The sequence below is a fragment of the Canis lupus genome, chromosome 9 (assembly GCF_048164855.1).
Source record: "Canis lupus baileyi chromosome 9, mCanLup2.hap1, whole genome shotgun sequence".
NCBI lineage: Eukaryota > Metazoa > Chordata > Mammalia > Carnivora > Canidae > Canis > Canis lupus.
Genome location: NC_132846.1, coordinates 64,301,617 through 64,319,234, shown reverse-complemented (window position 1 = coordinate 64,319,234; position 17,618 = coordinate 64,301,617). Strand labels below are relative to the sequence as shown.

Here is a 17,618-nt window from a genome sequence, read left to right as displayed (position 1 = left end):
ACTGGATGGAGCCACCAGGAGGGCCCACGCTGGTTTGGAGTAGGAACCGGGGCTTTGGGGTCAGATCTAAATACCAGTTCAAACCGTGTGACCAGGAAGAAAGCGCTTTAACCTCTTTAGCCCTCAGTTTCCCTACTTGTAAAATGGGAGGAAAGAATGGGAATGCTCCAGGGGAGTCCTTAATTATGCCAACAGCAGACTGGCTTTCACAGACACTGCTGTCCTTTCTGTACCTACCAACTCCTTTACCTTTCAAAAGTGATCACCAGGGATCCCTGGGTGGCGCAATGGTTTAGCGCCTGCCTTTGGCCCAAGGGCGCGATCCTGGAGACTCGGGATCGAATCCCACATCGGGCTCCCTGCATGGAGCCTGCTTCTCCCTCTGCCTGTGTCTCTGCCTCTCTCTCTCTCTGTGTGACTATCATAAATAAAATTTAAAAAACAAAAAACAAAAAATACAAAAGTGATCACCAGTCACCGCCCCCCCCCCCCATGCTGAGCTGGGGGCTGCAGCGGAGTGTGGCTAGCACTGGGGTCTGAGGAGGTTCAGGTAGTGTCTGGGGCCCTCAGTCTTGCCATGTTGTGGATGGCAGCCCCCCAGAGTTACAGAGCAGCAGGCCCTGACCTCCAGGCTTCCCAGCCTCCAGAAAGCACCCCCTCACCAACACCCCTCCTTCCTTGGAGGACAGAGGCAAAAGACAAAAATGTTGCGAAACCCCTAAGGGTCCTAAGCATTGTTCATCGATTTCTAATAAAGTTTTTGAAAATTCCTGAAGGCCCCAAGTTAGGGGATATATATTAAGAACAATTGTAACAGCTCAACTATTTCACTTTAGCCTTTTAATCTGTTGTTCTTTTGGGCTTCACTTTAATAATTCAAAAGCAGGAAAAGTAAAATACTGAGTTAAAAGTCCTACAACGAATGCGCGTTCAGGCATGGAGGGTGAAGGGCCAGATAAGGCAACAGCCTGGGAGTGTCCTGGTGGCTCGGCGGCAGGACACGAGGGGGACAGGGCCCGGGTACAGCAGCTCCACGCAGAGAGGCCAAGCCCTGGGGATCTACCTCCCGGCCAAGAGCCCCCTGCACCCCTTGCTCGCAGGCTCCAAGGCTGACAGACAGTGTCCAAAAACAAGAAGACCTGAAGTGTCGCCAGCTTTGTTTTAGCGGAGCTGGGGCTCTTCCAGGAAGGCGTGTGGGGGCGCCCCCTCACTTCCCCTCAGAGCAGCCCGAGGGGCCTCCTGGCTGCCCTCTGTCCTCTTCCTCAGGCTCTGAGCTCTTGGTTCCTGGGTCTGTCAGTGACCCAGAAACACACGGAACTCAAGCCACAAGGCTCAGTTGATCCCTTCCAGGGGTGTGGGCAGGTCCTGGATGTAAATGGGGCTCGTGAAGTCCTCCAGGACTATAAGGGGGGGCGGTCAGCACCCCTAGGAACAGGACACGGGGAGGAAATCGTGCCACAGGAACTAGAAAACCTAGAGAGCCTGAGACTCAAAAGAGGGGCCGCTTCGCAGGAGCTTGATTGGAACAGATGGAGATGAACCCCTAAACAAGAAAGGAAGGGGAGAAACACCCCAACCTCTCTCCACCCTCCCTAGTCCTCCTGAGGGTGCATGTCATTGGCCAAACCCAAGGAACAGGGGAGCCCAAGACATGCAGCGGAAGGCGTCAGCCTCCCGGGACACAGGGCAGGGAGAGAGGACAGGACGGAATGGGTGGGTGGCCGCAGAAATAGAGACCAGCACAGTCCCTGCGCTGCGACAGCACCATGGTCCACACTGTCCTCCGCAAGCCTTGGGGCCTGGGAAGAAGGCCCAGCCCTCTGCTCCTCCAGACCTCATAATCCAGCAAGGGCATCTCAGCCCCCAGGGCGGACAGTCCGTGACCAGAGGGGGCTCCGTTCAGGGTCCAGCAGAGTCAGAAATAGAGGCCGGCACCCCAGAACCGGCCTGGAAGGAGGCCTGTGTGGGAGGCTCAACCCCTTGGGGGACGAATGGGCAGCAGGCCGGGCTACAGCTGGTGGGAGAGCCGATGCCCCCTCCTGTTGCCCAGGCTGACCTCTGCTGGGGGCTGTAAGAGATAGCACCATGCAAGCCAGCTGTCTGTCTGCATTTTTCTCCGGAGTCAACGGAGGATGTCTTGCTCACGGCCAATTCTTTTTGGTTAATAATTCATTTGAAACATGCCTCTTCTCTCAGGAAACAAAAGCATTTCATGTCACTGTAAAACCATTAAAAGGAAAATTCAGTGATGAACCCGGGTCTTTTTTTAACTCTCACAGCCTGGAGTCCTGGGGGAGGATTTCCGAGAGATCTTTGTGAAGGGCCCCCACACAGCCTTTGGGAGCCAGCTCACCGGGTGGATGGTTCTAGAATCAGCTGGGGTAGGAAGGTGGTTCTGGAGATCCCAGGTTGGTTTGGCATCTGGGGTGCAGGCCACAGGGCCCACAGCTTCTGCAGGAGTGGGAGGAGACGGGAGCAGGTGCAGAGCGGCACCCCGCAGAGCCCCCACCGGGCCTGACCTTGGTGGGAGATGGGGTCTCATTAGCACTTTGGACTCACAGACTCAGTGAATCGAACTGCAGCCTGAGTCAAAAAATGCATCCAGAGTCCCAACTCTGTGCTAGATGATATGGTGCTCGGGGGTGAGGGGCTCCAAGGGGAGGAGCCCAAGGAGGAGCACCTCCCCCAGACCCAGGGCCCCAAGAGGTTTCTAGGAAGCGGGAGGGAGTTAATCAGACCAAGGGCCTGAGGAGGGGAGCCGCTCACATTGTGACTGGCGCATGCAGTGGCCCCCAGGTCCCCTGCCAATGACCCCAACCTCTGCAGGGTCCCCAGCCCGGGAGCCCACACAGCTTGCATTTCAGTGGCCTCCTTGCCTTGAGCTTGCTGTGAGCAACTTCTTTCTTTTTTTTTAAGATTTATTTATTTACATGGGGGGAGGGTGAGAAGGGCAGGGATGGGTGTGGAGCAAAGAGGGAGAGAGTAGCAAGCAGACCCCGAGGTGAGCAGTGGCCAGGACCCTGAGATCATGACCTGAGCCAAAACCAAGAGTCATACTTAACCGATTACACCCCTCAGACACTCTCAGCAGCTTCTTTATTCACAGCTGCAGGGTGATGGAGCCCCAGAGCCCTTGTGTGCTCTGCACCCTGTGCTTCCACCCAGGGCTCCTCCCCACCCCCAGGCCTGGCATGCACATGGCACCAGACAGCCTGGAGTTGTTCCAAGAACCCAGGACTGGGAGTCCAGAGCTCTGTGCCCCATTCCCAGCTGCCCCCCCCCCCAGCTCAGCAGGTGTCGCTGCCCTCCCTGGCCTGTTTCCCTTACCTGTAGGGGAATACCTAGGGCATTTCACTGCTCAGAGGCATCCCTGCAGACGGAAGTGCCTGCCAAAGTCTAGGCCAGGCGGTGGGGCCCTGCTTGGCACAGGGGCTCCTATCCTGGGTGCTTTGGGCACCGTCTCTGCCCACGGGGTACCCACCTCATGGGGGGAGGAGAGGGTGTTCCACCCTCTGAAGGGGAGTAGCCGAAGGGACTATCAAGCAGAAATAAGTTGTAAGCAGACACAATGAAAGAAGCCGTTGGTCCAGGATGGGATGGGGACCTCAAACAACAATGATCCGTGACAGTCACCGAGACAAAGCTCCAGGGTGCAAGGTGCCCAGCGCCCAGGTAGGAGGGCCAGGCCTCAGACCCCTAGCCGGCCAGGGGAAGGAAGTTCCCAGGCCCCTGGACTCTTACGGGGGTACCGTCCCAGGGTGGTGTCTTCAGCTTCTCTGACAGCCACACCGTTGGTGCGGAGAACACCTGTGCTGCAGAGAGAGGACGCATCCCCATCCCCTTGGGGGCCCCTGCCTCGAGTCGCCCCCACACCCCCGGCCCACGAAGCACACCTTTCCTCCTCCAGCTGTCCGCAGCCCAGGCCTTCACCTTCTGCCATCGATTTGCCAATTAAGCCATTTGACGGCCGCCTCATTCTGATTTAAGGGTATTGGCTGACAGACGGAAGAGGCTACAGAACGGTGTGGCCACCAGTGTGGCCGGTCCCGCACACCATTAACTGCAGACAGTGAGCAAGCGTGCTGCTCCCTGGGGGTGGGCTCAGGTGCACATGTGTGTATGTGCGCGTGTGTGCCCTGGGGCTCCCCAGCTTGCTCTACAGATACTGAGCACCTACTGTGTGCTGGGGATGAGACTAGACGGCAGGGATGTAGAGATACACGAGGTGAGCTTCTGCCCCCTCACGAGGGGGGATGTGGATTAAATACACACACACACACACACACACACACACACACACAAGCAAGTTAATAAATGAGGTGCTTGGAACACCGGGGTGGCTCAGTGGTTGAGCATCTGCCTTTGGCTCAGGGTGTGATCTCAGGGTCCTGGGATCAAGCCCCATGCTGAGCGGGGAGTCTGCTTCTCCTTCTCCCCCTTCTTACCCCCCACCCCCACCCAGCTCATGTCTCTCTCACTCTCTCAAAAAAAAAAAAAAAATCTTTTAAAGAAAAAAAAGGGGGCAGCCCAGGTGGCCCAGCGCTTTAGCACTGCCTTCAGTCCAGGGCGTGATCCTGGAGACCCGGGATCGAGTCCCACGTCGGGCTCCCTGCGTGGAGCCTGGTTCTCCCTCTGCCTGTGTCTCTGCCTCTCTCTCTCTGTGTCTCTCATGAATAAATAAATAAAATCTTTTTGAAAAAAGAAAGAAAGAAAGAAAGAAAGAAAGAAAGAAAGAAAGAAGAAAGCAAGCTGTTACACAAATAAATAAATAAATGCTTTTAAAAAGTGTGAGTGCTGTGAAGGAGGGGGAGGACCAGGGTGCTGGAAGGGAGAAGGAGAAGGGGTCGGGGTGCTCCTCCCACCCCAAGGCTCAGGAGTGCTCGGCCTTCCTGATGCAGCTTTATGATCAGAGAGAAAGCTTAGGGTTTTGTGCACCCACCACTGCCTTTTTTAATGGTTATTGAGGTAATGCATGCACATAGCTTGAAACGTGCCACAAGCCTAGTGAGAAAAGCAGAAGCCCCCTGAAAGGCCCCCCGCCCCCCCAGTCACACCCTTGAGAGACAACCACTTCGGGTGTCAGCTGTCCCCGTCCTCCCTCCACGCTCTAAGCGAGGACTGTGCCCTTATGAGAATTCTCTTTCCATTTCGCACATTACCTGTTGACGTGCCAAGATCGGACAGAGCGCCGCCCCGTCCCCACCCCTGCCTACAGGTGTCCCCGGGGGGGGGGGGGGCGCTGACTCGCGTCCACCTTAGCGGGACCGCGTCCTGTCTGCTGCGGAGCCCCCTCGTAGGTGATGGACGTGCTCCCCTGGAGTCAGCAGTGCCTCTGGAAGCGGCAGGTGGCTCTGTCCCCGTCCCCGGGAACTTGCACACTCGGCCCTCCCGCCCTCCCTCTCCCCTCTTCCGTTTCTCTCTCCAGCCTGATGCTGTGGTGGGGATTTTTTTCAAGATCTCTCTTGAATCACAGACTCCACAGCAGTCAGCCAGGGAAGTTAATGTTCTTTCCAGAATTGACTTTCTCTTTGGAGCTTTGGGCGAGGGGCGGTGGCCAGGAAGGGTCGGTTCTTACAGAGTGTGGCAGGTAGAGAAGACCGGGTGGCCTGGGGCCATGGAAGGCCACCGAGGGGTGGAAATGAGTTTCCTGTGGGGTCGGAGCCAAAATGAGCCTCCAAGGTCGTGGGAGGAAACCGAGTCCTGGCTGGGGAGGAGAGCGGCTCAGGTCACAGAGGTCCCCAGCCCTCCTGGGTGCTCTGGAGCTCGCAGGGAGCTGCCTCCGGCTGAGCACTGCCAGCTGAGCCCTTCCTGCTCCTCACTCAAGCCCCAGGCCAAGCGCCGCCTCCTCTGATGGGCTTCCTGGGCTGGTTTGGATCCTTCTCCCCAGCCCAAGCCCTGGAGCTGTCACTTTGCCTGATTCCCGTCTCTGCTTTCTGCTCTAGGCAGGTTGATGTTGGTGTCTACAGGTGCATGTGCCCCCGCGTGTGTGTCAGGGACTGCGTGCACACTTGCACAAACATGCGAAGGGGGGGTGGCCATCTCGCCTTCCTCGTCCCTCTCCCTGACTGTGTCCAGCACGTAGTCACTAGTCCATGACTTTCTGTGGCTTGAATGGAGGCTTGTTTACACAGACTTGCCAGATTCTACTTTTTATTTATTTATTCATCTATTTATTTGATTAAAAAGTGACAGCACATACCTGCGCAGAGAGGGGAGGGGCAGAGGGCCAGAGAGAGAGAGAGAGGGAGACTCTCAAGCAGACTCTGAGCTGAGCCCAGAGCCCGACACGGGTCTCGATCCCACGACCCTGAGATCATGACTTGAGCCGAAATCAGGAATTGGGTGCTTAGCTGACTGAGCCACCCAGGCGCCCCCAGATCCTACCTTTTAAATTAGCAAACTCAAATAAATAAATAAATAAATAAAAATTAAAAAAAAATAAAAACAAAAAAATAAATTAGCAAACTCTACTGAGATTTTTGGTAAACTCGGTGTTTTCTCTCCCTCCGGGTGAGTGAAGTAAAATCTGCTTTTCGGGTGGCATGTGCCCGGTTCTCGATGCCTGGCCTGTCCCAGTTGGGGCGTCCTCCACCCTCTGCTCTCCCTCCGAGCCCTAGGCTCCTCCGCCTTCTTGCTGGGCTCAAGCTGGACTGCGTGCGTGCTCAGTGACTCAGCGGCCCCCCACCTGCGCCCCGAGTGACCCGGCCTCCCTCCCGCCCGGGTGACACCCTCGGGCCCCGCCATCTGCTGCCGCCTCCTCCTGCCCAGCGCGCAGGCCACCAGCCCAGCCCTCGCCCCCGGCCTCCCGCCGACCTGCACAGTCGGGATCAGAGCTGGGCGGGAGGAGGACGAGACCGCTGGGGCCCGGGGGCTGAGGACGGGAGTGGAGCCCCGCACCCAGCCACCTCTCGCTGAGCTTCCAGGAGCGAGACAGTCACCTTGAGTGTGCCTGGGATCCCTGGGGTCTTGAGACTGGAGCTGTCTCTGCACCAAAACCTCCTGGGCCAGGTGGGGCCCGATGCAGACACTTGAGACGCAGCCGCTCCCATCTGTCACTTTTCCCTGCTGTCCCCCTCCGTTCCTGTAACAACACCGCGCCCCCAGGCGCCAAATCCAACCTCCCCGCTGCAAGTGGAAAGCACCGCGTCTAACTGTACCGGGAGCCAGGTCAAAGCTGGGGTGCTCCGAGGAGGGACCGCCTTTGGCCGGGCCCCGAGCACCGACACATGGCCGTGGCTGCTCCGGGACCATCTTCCTTCCTTCGGGACCTCGGCTGGATTCTTGTGCTTTGCTGTAGGATCAAGCCTCAGTCTTCCAATTTCAGCACCGGTGCCCTTTTCCCCGGGGCCCAGGCAGTCCAGGGCTTGCTTTTCCTCAGTGGGGGGTCAACACACAGGCTTCTTTTGAGTCCCACATGCCACAGTATCTCTTGATTATCCCCCGCCACAGTCCTCCCTCTGAGAAGAGATTGGGCCCAGAAGGGGCAAGGGCTCTGTGTGTCCCCATCTGCCTTGGGCTGAGATGCTTATTTGGGCGCATTTATCCCCCCTGCCCTGCCCCCGACAAGGCACCCACCTGCTGTAGTGGGAGATGGAATGCCATCCTGGTGGTAGGAGGCAGGCAGGGGTGAGCGGCTTTGTCTGCCTGGCATGCCTCGAGCAGTGGAGCCACTTGGCACCGCAGGCCAGTCATTGACAGACAGACAGGCCCATTGTGGGCATGCTCAGTCCCAATGGCTGGGAGACCCAGACGGGTCCTGCTTTTGGGGGGGCCCTTTTGTCACCAGGAAGCTCCATCCCTCACTGAACTCATCTCTGTAGACAGGCTAGGTGGAGGATGTGGGGCAGGGCCAGGGCTTAGACAGGAATCCCTGATTTAAGGAGGCCTCCGATGGCTCCCCGCTGCACTCGGAATGAGATCCAAACGCCTGGCCCTGCTGGCTGGGTCCCAGGGGCGAGCAGAAGCCCATGAGACTCACGGACGCCAGCCTTCGGCTTGCTCAGCCAGAGATGCCTGAACAAGGACACCCTAGGGAGGTGGTCCAACAGTGGGCTCAGCTGGAGCGCGAGGATGCTCGTCAGCTGCATCCCTGGCTCACCTTCCCCCAGGTGAGGGAGGAAGTGGCGCCGGGTTAGAAAGGAGTCTGCTGCTTCTCACGGTCAGCGACACCCTTGGTGGCTCACACGGGCTTTTCCTGGCTTCTGACCCAGGTTTGGAGACCTCTGCAGGCCACAAAGGCAGCTCATTGTGGGTGGATGTGTGTGTGTGTGTGTGTGTGTGTGTGTGTGTGTGTGAGGGGGTGGCTATGGGCGAGAGTGTATGGGCACTCGTGTGTGTGTGTGTGTGTGTGTGTGTGTGTCTGTGTGAGTGGGGTGTATTTGCATGAGTGTGTGTTCTGGGGTGCGGGTGGAGGGGAGGATGAATGCTTTTGGAAGGGGGAGTCCGAGGCCTCTGAACTTTGCTGAAAACAGACCCTTCCGTGGGGCACAGGAGGCAAGAAGCGAGCCAGCAGCCCTCCCTTCTCAAGCTCCTCAGAGCTGTCCCTACCTCCAGCTCCCACAGCAGAGCAACAGGATAAGGGGGGGACTGGTCAGATCATTGTCAGTGGGACCCAAGAGGGGTGCCTGGAGCCTGCCCCCACCCAGGCCTGCCACGCCGGCAAAGGCTGCTCCTGCAGAGGCTGTGGCTGGTGCACACGCCCCCGGAGCTGCAGGCCCAGGGCTCCATGCAAAGAACGCGGAGGGTCCACTGCTGACCAGCCCTGGGCCAGGGCACAGGGGTCCCAGGTGGAGAAGCCACCACCTGCAGGCAGGAACCCCAGACGCGGCCAAGGAAAAGCTCACTTCCCTTTCTCTTGGTTTTAGGAACCAGGCCTTGTAGGGAGTCGTCTGTGGCCATCCCTTCCTGCACCAGGGTGCAGATGCCTTTCTTTGCTTTAGCGGGATGGCCCAGGCTGGCTCAGAGCGCCGCGGAGCCACGCTGGGTCCCAGCGAGCCTCTCTGGCATTTCCGGAGCCCCACGGGTACACAGTAGGTAGGACGTCTGTGCAGACGGCAGTGGAGCGTGCCCAGGCCCGCGCCTTGCTGCCACCCCTCCGGCAGCAGTACCGGAGCTAACAGACACTTCCGGAGCACTTCCTCTATGCCAGGTGCTCGTCTGAGTGCCGACCTGCATTAACGTCCCTCCTCCTCTCAACAAGCCTATGGGACGGACACCCTTATGGTACCCATTTGACCGGTCAGGAGACTGAGGCATAGACGGGTTAAGTGGCTTGCCCAAGATCACACAGCTCGACGTGGTGGGGCCTGGGTTTACTGAGCCGTGACCTCGCAGCCCTTGGGCAGCGTCCCCCTGAAGTGCCCTGCTAGTGGAAGGACAGCGCAGGGAGGGGCCAGGTGGAGCCATCTCCCGCTGTAGATAAAACCCCAGATTCCACTGGGCCTCCGTGAATCCCAGGAGGGCTTGGGGAGTGGGCTGGGGCAGCAGCCCAGAGAGTAGAGTGGTCGGGGCCTCAGCTCTGGTGGAGGAGGCAAGCAGACCAAGTCCATTTCTCAGGAGAACCTTCGAGATAGCGTCCCCCTCTCCCCTTGCCGTGCCCAGGCTCTAGGAATGCTCCCGGCGGTGGGGGGGGGGGGAGGCTGTGCCAGCCACAGGTGCCACTCTGCTGGGTGGAGCCCCTGCCCCACCCCACCCCCGTCCTGTCCTGCCTGGGAAGCTGGCTAGGACCATTGACAAGGCCCTGGGGCTGTCCCCTTGCCTTGTCCTCAGTGTCCCTCCAGCCAGGCTTGCTTCCTGCCAGGCCCTCTGTGCCAGCGTTTCCCTCCAAGGCCCCGGGGACTACAGAAGGCTCTCCTAGCCAGCAGGCTGGCCGTGGAAATGTCACCTCTTCTCCCGCAGAAGAAATCCCGCTGATATCCTCCCCTCACCCTAAAGAGGTGGAAACTCTGTGCCCTCCATGCTTTGCCCATTTCCATGGGGTTCCAGGCCCCTTTCTTCATCTCTCCAGTATCCCTTCTGGAAGGCTCTTCAGCGTTATCTCCCCTGACCCAGACCTGCCTGCTCCAGTTGATCTTTCAGACCTGGCCCAAGACTGAACATTTATTAGGGAGAAAGCCGTGTGGGTTTGGGCTCCGAGGTTATTCCCATTCGTGGTTCCTGGACTCCTATTTCTGATGCCCACCCTCCCCCTCGAATATTGATGACAAATGTAGGATTCTGGCTGGAGCCCATCAGCGTGGGCTCTCCCTATAAGAAAACGCACCCCCTCCCCAATTTCCCAGACCTTGCAAACTCAGAGTCGGAGATGAAACCCACCCAGCAAAGTCAGAACTGCTCGAAGCCCCTGGGAAGAGGTAGGTGGGCAGAGGGGAGCGAGGAAGGAGACCCAGGGACAAAGGCTGGTTTCCACGAGCCCATAACAAACAAGGCAACTGTCTGACCCCTACCAACCCGGGGCCTCTGGGAAGTGTCTGTGAGTATCTCCATAAATAGGGTTTGGGGGATGTGCTGGGTTAAAGCAAAACTTTTGGAACTCTCCAGGAGGAGGGTGGTGGGAGGTGATAGGATCCAGACCCCGAGCCAGGGGACAACCCTTGCTGGGGGATGCTGACTTCATGAAAAGCTGTCTGGGCAAGGATATGGTAGGAGCAGGTAGCAGTCCAGGCCCAGACACCAACCAGCTCAGGGACCTTGGGCAAGTCACCGCTCTCCCTAAGCCTCAGTTTCTCCATGAGATGAATCCCTTAACCGCAGGCCTAGCTTCTCCAGGGGACCATTGGGAGAGGGGACAAGAAAATCTGTAACAGAGAGTGCTTTGCACAAAGCGTGATGCACCGCAGGAGGAAGTGCTGGTTTGCATCTCACATTTCTAGAAGCCACCATGGCTGAGCCTGACACCCCGAGTGAGCACACTTTGCTCACTCGGTCTCAGAGAAACTGAGAGCACACAGTTTCTCTCTGTTTCGTGAGCTAATTCTGCTGCAAGAAAAACGGGAAGAGTTAATAGCTATGATCTCAGGGTGTCGCCTCCGAATGGGCCTGAGAATCCCACCCGTGAAACTGCTAACAACCACCCTGCAGACCCTGCCTCCCCTAAACTAATTCACCTAAGACTCTATCCCATAGGCACCAGACTCTCAAGTCTGGAATGAGCTTCAAGTGGCCCAACATCAAGTGTTCGAAAACCACTAGGGTGCACTCCTTTAGTTTGAAACTTTACTACCACCACCTCTGCCACCGTCAACCCAACACCACCACCACCGTGACTAATGCCAGCATCAGCTGCACCATTACCATAACCACCACCATCAACACAACCACAGCCACCACTATTGTCACCACTGTCGTTACCATAGCCACCACCGTCACCACCTCCACCCACATTACTATTCCCACCACCTCAAACCCCATCACTGCCACCAGCATCACCTCCTCCGCCATCTTCTTCATCACGTTTTCCACTTACCTCTGATCACACAGAGGGGGCTGCAAAATCCAATCTCTGGCACCTCTCCTCTTTTCACCCCCAAATATTCATCCTCACATCTGCTTGCTCATAATCAAAGAGAGCAAAGCCTGACTACATGTCCTACTAGGCTGACCATACGTTCTCCATTCTCATTTGTCCAGAATAGTCCCAATCCATGCCTGTTGTCCCTGCTTCATTATTAAAAGCTCCCCTGTTTCGCCCTCAACCGTGCCCTGGTGTGTATGACACTTTACGTGGTCACCCTCATTGAGACCACCTCCAGTGTCCTATTGGCCCCAAAGAGGGCCAGCAGCCCAAGGATGCTAACCTGGAACAGAACCCGGTGGGCTCACTGGAAGGACACGATACCCCCACCCCAGTCACTGGTCATTAATGGATGTCCCTGCCTCCCCTCCCAGGAAACCACTGAGAAAAGAAGAGAACGGCACCAGTGTTGCTGAGTATCCCATGACCTCCTCGCCGAGCAACAAAGGGGCCGACGTGAACAGCGCCGTGGTGTGAGTCTGCAGACTCTGGACCTGCTGGTCAGAGGGGCACATTGGTGGCTTTAGTGAACACGGGAGAGCAGGTGACAGGAGCTGAGACCGGGCTTGTCTGGGACTTCTGAAGAAGACACCATCCTCTCCCCAGCCTTGCCCCAGGTTGCCCGTCTCTTTCCTGGCTTGTATTTGATTTACCATCTCCCAGCCACGCTCTGACGAAGCCAGGGAATCTGTCTGCTGGGCTGGGGAGGCCTCCCACTTTAGCCAAGAGAAAGGTGATCCGGGGATCCCTCCCCAGCTGGAAAACCTCTCCTCCTCCCCAGCAAGCCCGTCCGCTTCTCCATTCACCTTGTATCCCCACGGAAGCCGTCGGCACAGCCATGAGATGTCCCCTTCCAAAGGTGCTTCCCACCCATCTGTCTGTCACCCCCTCTGTGACTGTCTCCCACCCGTTCCCACCACACCCCGACCCCTGGCTCTTGACTCCTGACCCCCTGCCACGGAGGGCTGTGAGCCCAGCCTGCAAAGCCCCCTCCTGACTGAGCACGCAGAGGGGCTCTTACACCCAGACCTAGTGTCTGACCTTCCAGGGGCCAAACAACTCCCCGAACACCAGGCCGAGGCGCCAGGAAGGACAGAGGCCCCTCTGCCTGTCCTCAGACTCATTCCCACACCTGATCCTCATCGGAGCTGATGCCTCGGTGTGAGCCAGGCCCTGCCTTCCCCCGGCGGAGGCCACCCTTGTGCCAAGCCCACCGTGGGCACTCTGGGCTAGGCTGACCCGGCCTGGCACTGGGTCACCCCTACGACCCCCTGAGGCCCTGGCCGGGTACTCAGCCCCCCTCTCGAGTTCCCTCGGCCTCCCCTCACCCACCAGGCACTGGTGTTCTCTCGAATGTCTCTTCCCGAGGTCCTGTGTTCTGAAAGTGCCGAAACCTCCAGAAGGCTTGGTGGACAAAGGGAAGGAAGGAGGATGGAAGGTGAGGCCTCTCCAGGCCTGGGAATCCCAGGTGGCCCCCGGCCCCGTGGGCATGTCACTAGCCCCGTGGAGACTGTGGCCTGTGGCTTGGCCTCCCCCGGTGGATTGGGAGGACATTCCCCACCCGAGGGTTCCCTCACGTCCCATCCAGTTGCTCAGAAGGAACCAGACACATTTAACGGCTCTACCCTCCCCGCGTGGGGACTTAGCTAGGTGGACCCTGCCTGCCGCCCAGGCCACCAGTGTAGTTCCCAGGAGGGCATTTGGGCCATGGTGAGACTTGCCCATACAGGTAAGCCTGACAGCACACGAGTCCCCATGTGAGCCCAGACCTTGGAAATCCATTGTCCTGGAGCCCTTGGGCCCCTGGAGTTGCCTGTGTTCCGTTGTGTTTCAGAGAGCAGAGGGGAGAAGGTGAGTTGCTGTGACTCCAACCCAGGTCCTCTCCCCAAGGTCAGCAGGAGGAGGCTGAGGATAGGCCCAGGCCCACACCCTCGCAGAAAGGGTCTTTCTTTCCAGTTCTCCTTCTGTGCGAGGACCTGTTTGGGGTTTGAGTTTGGATTTTGCTTTCCTTGCCTACCTTAGCGTGACACTGTGCCACCGTGACCTTGGCCATTGCCCCAAGCCGGTGAGTGCTCTGTGGTCCTCTCCGTCCATGCCTTCCACTTCCCAGAGGGATGCAGAGCCAGTGACAAGAGGCTAGAGGGTGCAGGTCTGCAGCAAGGCGCCTTCCCTCACGCTGAGTCCCCAGCCGTTTCCTGAACAGATACCCAAGCAGGACCCCCGCCCTGTGCACAGGCCACCCCAGGCTCAGAAGTGAGGGGGAAAAGGGAGAACCTGGTCTAAGGGGTCATGGAGCAGTGGACAGCCAGCCTGGAGAGACATCCAGGGAAGCAGGGCACAGGCCAGCTTTGCACAATCCCACTGGCCCCACCTTCCCTGACCCAGGCTTCAACCTAGGAGGTTTTACAATTGGCCAAATCCTTCAGGCCCTGGCAAGGCTCCCCATGAGGAACCTTGACGACCACCCACCACGCTCTGGGGCCAGCATCCCCTTCCCTGGGGCCACAGCCAAGGCTCTGGGAAAAGCAAACATTTGTGCGTAAGTTCCCCCAAATTGGGTGTGTAAAGCCTCTTGCTCAGTTAGTGAAACCAAGAGAAGAACCCAGTTTAAAAAAAGAAAAAATACCCACATGAGAATTCAACCCACCAATCCTAGAACTGGCCATTTGGAAACTCTCCCACGTGCTGCAAGAGAACTTCACCGGATTTTTGGCTTCAGTGACAAAAAGTGTCCCTAAAAAAAAAACCCCACAGCCTGGCATTTGAGCTCAGAACTTTCATTTAAGGAATGTATCTGCAGTCCCTCGACACAGACCAATCCTCAGACTTGCCCAGACTTTGAAGCTGAGAACGAAATGCACATTTCTTCTCTGCGTTTTCTCAAATAGATATTTTTTAACTGTCTCCTAGTTGAGCCCAGCTTAGAATGGCATATAGGATCTCCCAGAGTTTTTAGGTGTTCCTTAGAAGCTTCTAAAGCAAGTTTTGGAAGACTAATAGCTGTAAAAAATATAGACCTATATATTATATATAGTTATATATATATATATATATTTAAAGAGATATCTATATCTATACAAAGTTCCCGTACTCTCTGGCTCCGTACAAAGGCCGACCTCGACACCCGGGTCGCGTGCGCTGTCTAATGCATGAATGTGAATACCCTGAGGCCTGCCTTCCCGACGGTGCGCCAGGTGCACGCAGGAAGAGGCCTCTTGTCTCTAGGAGTCCCGACTCCAGGGGCGGATGTCAAGTCTGTGCGTCTTGTCCACCAGCGAGCCGCTGCTGTGGCCGGAGCAGGACCGCCAGCACTGGGGGGCCATGGACGCTACTTACAAGGACGGAAGTACCATGCCTTTTTTATTTTCAATAAAAATGTACTTATAAAGATGATGGTTGGTTGTCTTCTGGGGTGGGGGCTGGTCCTGGGCGGTGGGGGGCGTGGGAAGGAGGGAGGGTGCTGAGTGTGGGGGGTGCTCCTGCCCTGAGGCCCTGCTACAAACCCAGGGCCGGGCTAGGTGACTCGCCTGCCTTATTTCCGTTCAGTTTTCTCCTACTACCGCAAGGCCGGCGTCTATGGGGACTCTAAGGTACCCAATCCTGCCCCTCTCCCCCGACCCAGCTATCTTGATCCTTGACTCCATTGAGAAGAGGGTGACCAACTGTCCCAGTTTGCCAGGACTGGGAGGTTTACCTAAAACGTGGCTCTTCCAGGGCTAAAACCAGAGAAGCGCCAGGCAAACAGGACAGGCCAGTTTCCCTGATTTGCTAGGAATCGGGCCAGGCTGGAGGGGAGATAGGTCAGGCCTGTGGCCTCCGCTGTGTCCTCCCTCTGGCCAGACTCCAGCCCCTCTCCCCCAGAGTCGGTCCGCAGCACCCCTCCCCAGAGCAGCCGTAAGCAGAGGGAGCCCGAAGGGCGCAGGCTGGTCCCGGGGTCCCCGGCCCCCTGGATGGAGTGGAGGGTGAGCAGCCTGTGAGGGCGGACTCCTTCCCAGCGCTTCTGGGAGGTCCCTGTCCGATGGGCCAGCAGCAGTGAAGAAAGCAGGGCCTCTGCAGCATCAGCGTTCCCGGTGGAGGGGTGAGGAGCCGGGTCAGAGGTGGAGTGTGACGGGCAAGGGCACTCCTACGGGCACGCCGTCAGGAAGGCGGTGGGGTTGGCGGCTGAGCACAGATAGGGATCTTTGGCAGCAGGCAAAGGATGTGACTGAGGCGGCCCCTGCCCAGACCATTCCCCTTGGTTGGGTGGTGCTGGGTGCTGCCGCCCTCGCCTGGGTTCCCCGGGGGGCAGCAGCTAGGAGGGCCCTGTGGGGTCCCCACCCCGGCCCCTAGCCCTGGGGCCAGCCGCTCCGGGCAGGCCTCTGGGGCAGGCCCAGGCAGTGGGGGAGCCATGGAGCTTCTCTCCGAGAGCCAGTAGTGCCCACCGCCAACCCGAGATTCCGTAAGTGGCCACGTGCCCAAACTTGACACGTCCCTGCGTACAGTGGGTGGCAGCCATCACTGCTCTTAAGGCCACTGTTGTCATTACTAAAAGGCTGCAATGCCATCAGGCCCCAGAGAGCTCCTCTGCCCACTGGCCACCTACGTGGGTCCTCCCTGGGAGGCCGGTGAGGATCCGGAGGGATGCCTCGGGCCCCGACCCCACTCCTGTGCACTCTCGCCTGACTGCAGCCACCGCCGAGCCCTGAGGCGCCCAGGGCAGGAGGCCAGAGTGTGACCGGGAGGCTCGGACCCCCGCGGGTACCCCGGAACAGAGCAGAACCAGCCTGGGGAAGGGCCGGAGGGGCCCTGGGAGCTGTTGGCCCCTGCTAGGGGCCACTTCCCAGCTCAGCTCGGGTCAACCATATCCGGTCCAGCCACCCACCAGCCTCATACCTGCCTCTGGGTCCCCCCCCACCCCCCCCCCCCGGCCTGCTGTTGCCAAGGCGGAGGCCTGAGATTCGGTGGGCTGGGCTGGTGTCTCTGTGCTGCAGTCAAGGCCCCTGGCCCCAGGGCAAGAGGGAAAGGCTCCTCCTCCTTCCTGCCCCCGCACCCTGCATCCCACCAGCGCTATGTGGGGCCCAGAAGGTGGTCCCTTGAGGAAGGGTAAGCAGCTGCACTTCCAAGTGGGGGCCTCGGCTTTGGGCAGACTCACCGGCCCACCTAGCTGGTGACTCACCCCGCTGGACCACTCACTCCCCGCCCCACCATCCCCTGCCCAGCTCTGAGGAAAGTACCAAATTCCTTGACACCACTTGACTGCAGGCTCTCCATCCCTGGCTCCAACAGTGCCCCCCAGCCCCGGCTCCAGGCACTGCTGTGACTCCTCCATCCTAGTCCTGTGTGGCCTCATCTTATCTGCTGTCTCTCAGAGGCTGCATCTTCCTTGAACACATGGGGCGTAAGCCACACATGCGCAGAGCCAGGGAGACTTCGCCTTCTCGGGGTGACTACAGCCCTGCACGTGTTGCCCTGACTTCTACCCTCTTCTAGGGAGGCTTCCACTTGCTTTCTCCTCTGGCATCTGAACCCACCAGCCCCTTGAGAGCCTGAGTCCACTCATACCCTAGGCGTTGACCCTGTGGTGTCTTGGGGATTCAGAGAAACAAGATAGGACCCTGCCCTACAGAAGCCAGTTTGGTGGTAGTGATTGGACTCAAGATGGGCACACGGACAGTGACACCAGTGTGGAGTTGGAGAACACCCGGGGTCAGTTCCCCAGAGCCTCTATACATTACCTCTTTCCACTCACTCTGAAAGCCTAGGAGGCACCTAGATTGTCCCCATTTTACAGGTAAGTAAACTGAGGTTCAAAAGGATTAAGCGACTTACTAAGGGTCAAAAAAGCAGTATGGGGCAGAGGTGATATTCAGATCCAGTTCCTTGTGGCTATAAGTTCTAGGCTTTTCCAAACCAGACAGGCCCTCAGATTTGAAATGGTCCTTTCCATCTTGATTTACATCCAATTATTTAACCCGCACATGAGAAGCAAATGGGACACTCACCCTTCCCCCATCCCTGGAAGCTGGAGGCAAAGATTCATGGATCTGACATCTGCTAAGTGCCTTCCCTTCTGAGAGCCTTGGTTTTCACTGCTATAAAATGGGCATGATAAGCCCTGGCCAGCTCC

At 58.0% G+C, this 17,618-nt stretch overlaps 1 protein-coding gene across 3 annotated transcripts in view; it reads left to right on the top strand.

Annotated features, from left to right (window-relative positions):
- Window positions 1-14,903, top strand: part of PRIMA1 (proline rich membrane anchor 1) — a 60,056-nt gene extending 45,153 nt beyond the window's left edge. For 2 of the 3 annotated variants that reach the window (XM_072839756.1, XM_072839755.1), the window contains exon 5: window positions 11,887-14,903. In XM_072839756.1, the coding sequence (XP_072695857.1) occupies window positions 11,887-11,989 (103 nt within the window). In that variant the 3' untranslated portion in view covers window positions 11,990-14,903. Of the gene's footprint in view, window positions 1-8,864; window positions 9,034-11,886 lie in introns of all 3 variants that reach the window. The other variant, XR_012037140.1, reaches the window with a different exon arrangement.
- The last annotated feature ends 2,715 nt before the right edge of the window (window positions 14,904-17,618 follow it).